The sequence below is a fragment of the Taudactylus pleione genome, unplaced genomic scaffold, assembly GCF_031769625.1.
Source record: "Taudactylus pleione unplaced genomic scaffold, aTauple2 ptg000086l, whole genome shotgun sequence".
In the NCBI taxonomy this organism is placed as follows: Eukaryota; Metazoa; Chordata; class Amphibia; order Anura; family Myobatrachidae; genus Taudactylus; species Taudactylus pleione.
In genome coordinates, this window is record NW_028284488.1 from 7,289,882 (window position 1) to 7,299,922 (window position 10,041).

General features: G+C 40.5%; 1 protein-coding gene across 1 annotated transcript in view; it reads left to right on the forward strand.

Annotated features, from left to right (window-relative positions):
- Positions 1 to 9,424, forward strand: part of SLC35B4 (solute carrier family 35 member B4) — a 38,970-nt gene extending 29,546 nt beyond the window's left edge. Inside the window, exons 8-10 of the mRNA XM_088468891.1 lie at positions 3,588 to 3,663; positions 8,032 to 8,107; positions 8,487 to 9,424. Of these exons, the coding sequence (XP_088325017.1) occupies positions 3,588 to 3,663; positions 8,032 to 8,107; positions 8,487 to 8,733 (399 nt within the window). The 3' untranslated portion in view covers positions 8,734 to 9,424. The remainder of the gene's footprint in view (positions 1 to 3,587; positions 3,664 to 8,031; positions 8,108 to 8,486) is intronic.
- The last annotated feature ends 617 nt before the right edge of the window (positions 9,425 to 10,041 follow it).

Genomic DNA, 10,041 nt, shown 5'->3' on the forward strand with positions numbered 1-10,041 from the left:
TCCTTTCAAAGAAATTCACTTCTCATGCATCAATATATATGTACGTGTATATATAATTATATTTTTCCATTCTTTGTATGAATATTTCATAAGAATGGGAAAAACCTGTTTAAAAACCCTAACTGGGGTTATTAATACAGGTATATCCCTTTTCTTGGGATAACTAACATATATCTGTGTACAGGTATCCTTCTCAGTATGGATTCTGATACTCCATAATATTGACTTGTTGTAGACCAAACAAAGCTATCTCAGCAAGATAAGTCTCTCAAAATGCAGCCCCAATGTGGATTCCTATCAGAGTATAGAGAATCCAGGTTCTATTCCATCTCAGGGCTTAATTTATTTAAATTACAGCAACTGTATTTACAACTACTATGCCTGTAGGCCTGAGGGCCACCCGCCAGGAAGGCAGGGTCAAGCCTGGGTATTATATTGGAGGGTATCAAGTAAGTACTTGATCCTGCAGTTCATTTTTACTATTTTCTATTTCCCTCACGTTGTGACCACGTTGTGACCACTTTAAATGTCAAGGGTCACTGGTGGGGATCCATTGCTATTTCTATGTGTACCTTTACCGGGACAGGGTCTTAGTTAATATCTTACGCTATCCTGAGATTCTGCCTCTTTGGCTAATACGCACCACACCATTATAGTGTTAATGTAATGATACTTACACTAGCAGACCATTTTGTGGGGTTATTGTATAGTCTCTATATGGATACACATCCCTAATGGAACACTCTCAATTAACGTTATAGAATGCGGTCCTTTTGTATGACCTTCATGTCTTCACTAACAATTCTGTTAGTTATCTGCAGTATTTTCTACTGCAATATCTCCGGGCTGAAGTCTGAGCTGTAGAGCATTGTGTCTTTCACCACAAATGCTGCTCCTTATACCTGACGAGGTGGGTTGCTGTGAGATGAAAAAAGGTCAGTGACATTCTACGTAGCTTCCAGAGGGCTCCTGGTCGCTCACAGGCAAGCAGGCTTACCCGACTAATGCCTCGGAAGATCCCTTCCGCACCCTAGCTGCTGTCCTAACAGTCATTCACCCTTTTGGGGTGCCTGTTCACATTAGTTGGCTCTACTCCTTGGAGCTTTCCTAGCGTGTGGGTTCATTGTTCCAGCATAGTGATTAGTGACCCTATTATATAGAATCTGTTGCTATGCTATATTCTGGACTGAGGTGCATCTATGGGCTATCACTCAGGTTTTCATTAAGTGTGACAGTCACCGGTTTGGTTCCTATGATAGCAATGTCCCACGCAGGAGGCCTTGTTTGGTTTACTGTCTGTTGATACTTTCATTACACTGACAGGTACCTTCATTCTAGTGCTCTCGCATCGCTGTATAGGAGGCTTCCCTATTGGGCAGCTTGCTCTCCCGGGATGGCTGTTGCATCCGTGATTATTAACAACTAGGTTATGCCGGTTATTTTCATACTATATTCAGGCCAGAAACTTGTACTGTACACGCTTCAATCACGTTGGAAGTCGTCTGTTGGGGTTTGTTTCTTCCAGGTGAAATGGTCGCGAGTCTTCGTCTGGACTCGCTGAAAGGTTTCAGTTGCTGTTTTATCCCTCTGTTCAAGAATGGGTTGTCCTGCTGCCTGACCCTCTGCAAGGACTTGTAGTCTCAATATTCTCAATGCCGTCTCTGTCTCATGCCCAGTGGGATCTCCACCTGTTGTAGACTTCTATGATCTGACCCTTCTTCTGTTTTTTCAAAACACCTAATTAGTTGGACCTTAAGATTTGTCTTGGTCGACTGTTCTGTATTTGGCTTTGACCTTCATGTGTACTCTTTTTTTTAGAATAGTCTGGGACAGGATCAGCTCTGTGTATGTATGTATACATATGCATGTGTATATATATATATATATATATATATATACTGGCAGTGCTGGGTTTCTACTGTCTGCGACTGTTGCTCCTTCCTCTTTTACACTCTCTGGTGCGGTTTTCTCGAGGTTTGTAGTTTTGTTCTCATGATACCGCCGTTCTCCTATGGATACTTGCTGGGGCTCTCTGCTCCCAAAGCTCCGGGTTGGTTTGTTTCAACTGAGATTACGGTGTTCTGCTGATTCTCATCTGCTGTTGTCCACTGGATGGCCATTTTCCTGTTCCATTCGACTCTTTGTATGTTGTGGAATTTTCTGTTCAGCACGGAGTTCTGATTGTCTCCTGTGCTCTACGATGCTTTATCCTCAGCTCTTGCTTTTCGTTTGGTCGCATGGTTAGCAAGTTCTCAGCGCTTCCCACCCGGGAGGTTAGCTTTGGGACATCCCCATTGTCTTGAGCTCCAGTGTACCTTAGTGGATGAAGAAGAAAACAGGATTTCGGTACTTAACGATAAATCCCTTTCTCCAATCCACAGGGGACACTGGACGCCCACCCAGTGCTGCGTACCTGCCATTTTATTGGTTCATTATATGGTTGTGTGTCTGAATGTGTTCCCTGCAGTGGGTTCCTCTGTTCTCCTTCAGTCGGTCTTGTACCGTTCTGTGAACTTCTCCTTCTCCTAGTTTCCTGTTGTCCTCCGTCTCCTCTCGGGCTCAGTTTCGTAAACTGGGGCTGATGGGGCATACAGGGGGAGGAGCCAGTCACACTTCTAAATTAAGTGCCAGGCTCTACTCTACCACAGTCTATACCCCAATGTCTTGAGCTCCAGTGTCCCTTGTGGAATCGGAGAAAGGGATTTATCGGTAAGTACCAAAATCCTGTTTTACTTCACTTTACTTAATTTTTTTCTGAATTTCCCAATAGCAAACTTAAACTTAGGGTGCCATGAAAACAATGCTGATACTCTAGGGCGCCGTGATTCAAAGAAGTTTAGGAACCAATGGGATACACTGAATGTTTGTAGTGTAAATTTATAAGCAACTCTGTTCATCCTGAATTGCTTGGATACTATTACCTGCTTGCTGTAAGCCTGTCTATAACAGACCTTCATGTCATATGGCTATTTTCACACAAGTTATTTGTGTGGCATATTGGTTGCTGTATTTTATGCTGTGGCGCTCCACTTCTATAGTGTGACCCTTTTAGACATGTTGAAGCTGAGGCATTTTATTGGAGGTAAGACAATAGCCTTCTTTGTTCTTAAATAAAAATGTGTTTCCACTATTTTATATATAACAAAATCTAAAGTATCTTATTGAAATTGAACTTGTTTCCGTTTCCACAAACCGATAATATTGTTGTTTGGTTACGCGGCACTATGATGCTAAGGTATATTGAAAACTGTGGTATGCATCTAGTTTCAATACTGTTGTTTTTGTGTTTTAATTTTTTTATTAAAAGAAATGGAAATCCCCTTCCTAAACTTGGATATTTTGCTTACTCATCTAGCAGGTACTAGAAGACCGTCGTCATTGACCTTAATTACTATTATAACATATATTGGTTAGTGTTTCTGTGGCCGTTATAGTATGAGATAAGTGAATGGCATTTCCAAGAGCTGGGGTTTGTAATGCCTGTCCTGCATGAAGACCTTTTAGGAAAAGTAAGGACTTCTTAACCATGATATAAGTTGAAACCAAATAATGACTTTGCTTTTCCTTGTTGACCTTCTTTCCGCCAGCATGCTTTACCCCTGCCGGGATTCCTGCTTCTTGCCCCAGACATCTATAACCATGCAGTTATGTTCAGTCACAGTGGTGAGTATGGAGTCCTCTCACATGGTGTTAATTGCCTGTCACAGGTGAATAGAGAGCTGAAACCTAATTATTAGTTTCCTTTATAATTATTATGCATCTTTCTATAGACAACCTTGAAGCATCTCTATTTGCTATGTGGGGAGACAGATTGTAATAATAGTGGGGTGTGGACAGCTCCTTGTTAAGGGGCTGCTTTTTGTTCAGGCCAAAGTCAAACAAAAAATAGAAAACTCTATTCCAAAAGAGATTGTGTAGGTCCTGCTAACTAGAAACATTATGTACCAATGGATTCATGCAATACCCCTTTTACACCAGAGCTAAAACCCGGGTTATTGCAGGGTTAACCCGGGTAGCTCCGTGGTGTAAAAGGGGACTGGGTTGGATTCCCGTGGAGTGACCCGGCAATCCAATCCAGGTATCTTGCAGGGTTTTACATGGGAATAACCTGCGAAACCCTGCAGTGTAAACGTCGCGATCCAGGTCACGATGACCTGGATCATGCCTCATGCCTGCCGATTGGCCAGCTTCAGTGGCGCTTGGAGATGACGTCATCTCCAAGCGTCCACTTCAACGCCGGAAAAGCCAGGTCACTGCAGAGCCGGCTCCGGTGTGAACGCCACCGACTCTGGAATAACCTGAGCCAGCGCTGGCTAAATTCCGGGTCTGATCCGGTTTGGAACCCTGTTGCAACCTCCAGGTCAGACCCGGAATTTAGGTATAAAAGTAGTATGAGTGATATGGAAACCTCAGTATTCGTGTAGGCATAACTAATACGTGCTATATTTGACACATGTAAATGGAAGCCCTGATCTCCATTTACTTTTATGATTGAGCCGTAGTAAAAGTAGATGATACTTTGCCATTTTCCCCTAATATAGATTAAGCAGTACAGTGCCCTGCATAATGTGCCTAGGCTTATGCATGCCCTATGTCCTCACTGATTTATTGCTGCCAGCAGATGAATACAGAAAAAAACATTGCACGTATGAGTCCGCCAATGTGTGTACACTGCTAAGTGTAAGCTTCACAGTTGGTACACTGAATTTTAAAGTATCCTCAGTGTAGACTAGAAAGTTGTAGCAGATTTTGGAGTTGTATAAATGAAAAAAATAGTTTCTGTATCTGATGTACAAAATTGTTAAAATATAACTCATTGTGAATATTAAAATACAAATGTAATTAGTAAAAAATATAGAGGGTGATGTGAAATAACGAAAGGTGACAACTAAAATAAAGATTTGTCTTAAAGACTGTGGCCCTTATTGTGTCTTCCTTATTTGGTTATAAAGAAACTGCAGCTCATTGCAATATGATATAATATTATATATAGGGATGGGATAGATTTTCTTATAAGAAAGTATTTAAATTCTCTCTGTTCTCAATCTAAATTGATATATTGATTGCACATATATAAGCATATTCAAAAGGTTCATTGGGTACTACTATTCGTAAGAGTAAGAAATATAGTAACACTCAAACAAAAGTGGGTGCATCAAATTGATATTTCATTTCTCTATACACATTTTAGGTAATCTCATATCTTCATTTATTAGTGTGTTTGGATATTTACCATAATATATCGGAGTAACCCTCTAAAAGCACAGTATTGGCTGGTATGTAGATACTATATAGGTAGCTTTATAGGGATGCAGTTAATAGTCACTATATCCTGCACAATTTCACACTAAAGAACAGTGTTGAAATAATGTGTAATTGCTTATTCCGTGGATGCTGTTCTAAGTGCCTTTAAGTATATTATTATATTAAGCAGTAATATTGTACTGTCATGAGTGTTAAATATATGAATATGTGCAAACAAATGTAGAGGTCAGTTGTTAAACATTAGAAGACATTTTATATATTATAATTCAATTCAATGCCTCTCTAATAAAGAGGTATTATATCCTATATTCAGGGTCATTGCTGTTAATTAGTTCTGTACATATTCTAGTATCCCATCTAGTATACTTATATTGGACTTTTGTATATTGTAACTATATTAGTTGCAGTTGTTTGTTTGGAACTAGACTAATTATTGCAAATATGTTACAATTTGTTTTCATAAACTTGTGCAAATTGCTAAATACAAAGTATTAATATAATTATGCTGAGATTAAAAAGTCACATGCATATTTTTAATTGTGGATGTTATTTGTATCTTAAACTGCCATAAGGCATTTAAATCACATACATTATTTATAATCTTATATTAAACCAGGTTGGTTATTTTAATTGTCACCTTTATTTCACATCCTCTTTTTTTATCTATATTTTAATATGTTGCTGCTTTTTTATACTAATTTAATTTGTATTTTAATAGTAATAATACAAGTTATATTTTAACAATTTTGAGCACCAAATATAGACACTTCTTTTTTTTTTTTCTCTCTGTATCTATGGTAGCATCCCTTTTGAAAAATATACTGCATATTTTTTATCATAATATATATTACCCAGATAATTACGGGTTAGAATATAAAAAAATTTAACTAAATAGAAGTCACACAAACCAGTGAGATAGGGTTTCTGTATCTGTCCGCAAGATTCTTTAGTTGATAAACGAAATTACATTTAATGTCCACCTCCACTTGAAGCATGCTGAGAAAACATATGTTTTTAGATATTTTGAAAATATGTCACGTTTTATAATAAAAAGCCAAATCTTGCAATGGATTGGATTTAAACTGTGATATTTATATTATTGTGCTGAAACAACAAAAAATCTCAAATGTGTGTCTCTGAAATCATTTTTGCAAATCACGATGGGTGAGTAGTAAAACTTTAAAGGAGAAATTGCTTAGAAGTCCAGGGAACTAAGGACCTCATTCAGAGGCGGTCGCTCGGGAGCGATCGGTCGCACCCAAAGTGATCGAGAATATGCAAAACGTGCGCTCAATCGCAAAGCACATCGTAAGCGCGGAAACACCCACAACAATGAAAGCACACCTCCTATCTCTACGGCCTAATTCAGAGTCGGTCGCAGGCACGATTAACACCTGTTACAGTGTTAATTGCCTACAGACATCGGTTGAGGCAGAAACCATCGCCTGCACTCGCAATGCTTAAGGTAGACCCTGGGCTACCTTTAGCACTACGAGCAGTAGCATCGTTATTGCAACGAGATGACGTGTGTGATGACTCGCTCAGTAATATATGCACGCCCCTAAAACGCCCTTTTAAAGGTCAACCACGCGTGCGTGCGCACCACCACACCCCCGTTCACAAGCACCTTCCCCTGTAACCACCCACAAATGGCACAAAATGTCAATCTCAGCTACGACCTCGTAGTGACTGATGAGCAAGAGGATTGCGGTCGGAAAGACAGGCTTGTGTACCCGCACTGCCAGGTACACGCATGCACAGTTGAAAAAAACATTGCACGCTACGTCCAATTCCTCCGTGCGACCGCCTCTGAATGAGGTCCTAAATGTGTGATAAACTTCTAACATGGGGCTTTGGCTGTGACTCAGAGTTTTGCATAGAGCGTATAACTGCATACACTATTTGTTTAGCCTACAGCCAAACAGATCATTGATAATAGTCAATTACACCAAGCTGACAATGGAATGAAGTGTTTTCCCTCCTCTCATGGGTCTGTGGAATGAGTTTTTGTGTAATTAGAGCTCTGTCACTGCATGTACTGTTACTGCCATGAATCCAATGCAGAACTTCATCAATGTCAGCGATCGGTAGATGTGTGGTAAATAAATCTTGCCTGTCCATAATGCACAAAGGGCCTGATTCAGACACGCTCGCTAGGATGCGTTTGCACGTAGCCAGCCGATTGTTTGCATTCTACGCATGCATAAGCATTGCAATGCGCGAACCAGTGCGAGTAATCGGGATGCGTTCACTCGCTGCGCACAGACAGAATGAGCGACAGGAGAAGCCGTTTGTGGGTGGTGGCAAGGGTTGGCCGCAAAAAACGGGGGAGTGGAGATGCGAATGCAGGCGTGCCTGACCGTCTAAACGCCGTTTCAGAGGCGTGCATAATTAAGAAGCAGCGTCATTGTACAAGTCACTTGGTTGTATTTCTCACTGAACCGCTTGCAGTGCTTATGGTAAGGTATGGTCAACCACAAGTGCTATGATCGCATCCGATGTTACCGATGGTTGCATACACTTCCTGAAGATGACGTGCGCAAGTGGGCGTGTGCATACACAGAGCGATCGCACACCGGGACATAGTGGGCATGCTAATGCATAGCCGTGAGATCGTCTGCCTTGCCGAATTTGCATACACATCTAGCATGTGGGTCTGAATCGCCAAAGTTCCTATTTATAATGAAGTAATCCGCAAACATGCTCTTAATATGTCTTGACGCCATTATCCGTGAGGTTGTACTGTCCATGTTAAATGTATTTCAGAACTGTTCAAGCTACCGCTACTGGGAATCCAGATGCCGATTATGTGTTTTTATCTGCTCATGAACGTGATCACCCAGTATCCTTGTCAGAAAAATTCTCCAGCTGTTCTCTATTACATCATTCACCCCTGAGATAGCAGCTAGTCAGTCTGGTGTGCACCTGGTTCATGCTCTTGCAAAATGTCACTGCATATTTCATTTCAACACAAGTATGGCATATGGTATTGATCACACCAGCATTATGTAACACTGATGCTGAAGTTGGCTTAGTTAAAATATTTGTGTATTTTAATAATAGATCACATCCTTCTCATATACATCTATTGATCTGCGCTGTGCAGATGACTTAAACTGCCAGAGTTGGATGAAGTCCCACAGTGTATATAATGCAGTCACCTATTATGAGAATGTCACTGTTTTTGCTGTGTCTCACTTTGCCTTAACACTTTTTCCAAGATATGTGTGTATCCGAGGAGTATTCATCCTGACCACAGAGTGTCCCTCTCTCACGGTTACCTTGGTCGTCACACTGCGAAAATTCCTCAGCCTTATCTTTTCTATTCTGTACTTTAATAATCCTTTTACCACTTGGCACTGGATTGGCACATTACTAGTTTTTGTGGGTACATTGCTATACACTGAGGTGTGGAACAGTATCCAGTCTACTTCCAGCAAGTACAGGAAGGAAACAAAGAAAGACTAGGTGTCATGTCATGCAGCCTACAGTGTGCAATACTGGGAGTAGGGGGAGTATTTCTAGTCCTTCTGTAAGGTTTTGTAAATGTAACTCTGTGTTGGCATATTTCTGTAAAGTTTTTATACTGTGAGTATAGTAAGACAATAGGTAGATAGCAATGGACCCATTATGTCAATGTCATTGTAATACTGCTCTTGGATTTTAAATGGCTTAATGCGTATAATTAGAAGAAATGGTAATCGGACATCTTGGTGTGACTGGAGAGAGAGTGCGTATTGTAGATTGAGCCATCTGAAAAAGATTCTCTTAGTTTCCAATGAAGTTAATCAAATAACTCCATATTTTAATTCCTGTTATGTACAGGGTACTTGGTGATGTATGTGCAGTCGCAGATTTTCATGCTGATGTGTGGACAAAGGTACATATTACAATCTCATTTTTTTTTTCCTGTTAACTGTCAGTATTGTTACTTTCATAGTATTACATGGGAGTACCAGAACTGTCCCAGCTGCTACACACAGATCCGCAGTCCCCTCTAGTAGTGTAGAGTGTGAGCTCTATCTGCATAACAAGTGTACACACTTCCTTCGCTAGGCTTACTACTTATTTATTTTTAAATCCATAATATTTGGTCAGTATTAATCCGTTCTCAGTAATAAGCTTTTACTGACTATCTGCAATAAACAGAGCTACTACAGATGTGTCCACAAGTACAAGTTGCTTTACACATAATACGTGAGAGCTGTGAGATTCTATAGCGCTGAGCGTTTTTATCCTTCAAATGCGTCTTTCCGCACAGCGATGAGAAAAGCATGTACAAGCAGTCAATGCTGAATATAATGATATGCGGCATGCCTATATTCTGTGTGCCACTGCGACTGTATCTGCATGCGAAACGCTACGTTAGTGTCCGTGATGCACCGCACACTGAATACAGGCATGACGCATATTTTTTTAATCAGCAGAAGCTTGTGCATCCTATTCACATCGCTGTGCGAATAAAACTCATTTGAAGGTAAAAAGTCACACAGCGCTACGGAGTTGCACCACGGCATGGTGCACCTGGAAAGATTGTTTAACACACAAGGAGGCTAGATGTATGAGGACACATCTGTAGGTTCTATCCAGTGGCACAATCCCTGCATGGTGCTAAGAGGTCATGGGTAACCGTTCTCTGTCCCAGCTTTTCCATACATTTCTTTACAGTCATCTCTACTGATAGTGTGGTTATTCTGCCATACAGTCATTTGGATGCTTAACCAAGTTCTTTTATTTTATTTAGGAGGAGGAATAGTGCTTTTTATGGGGACACTG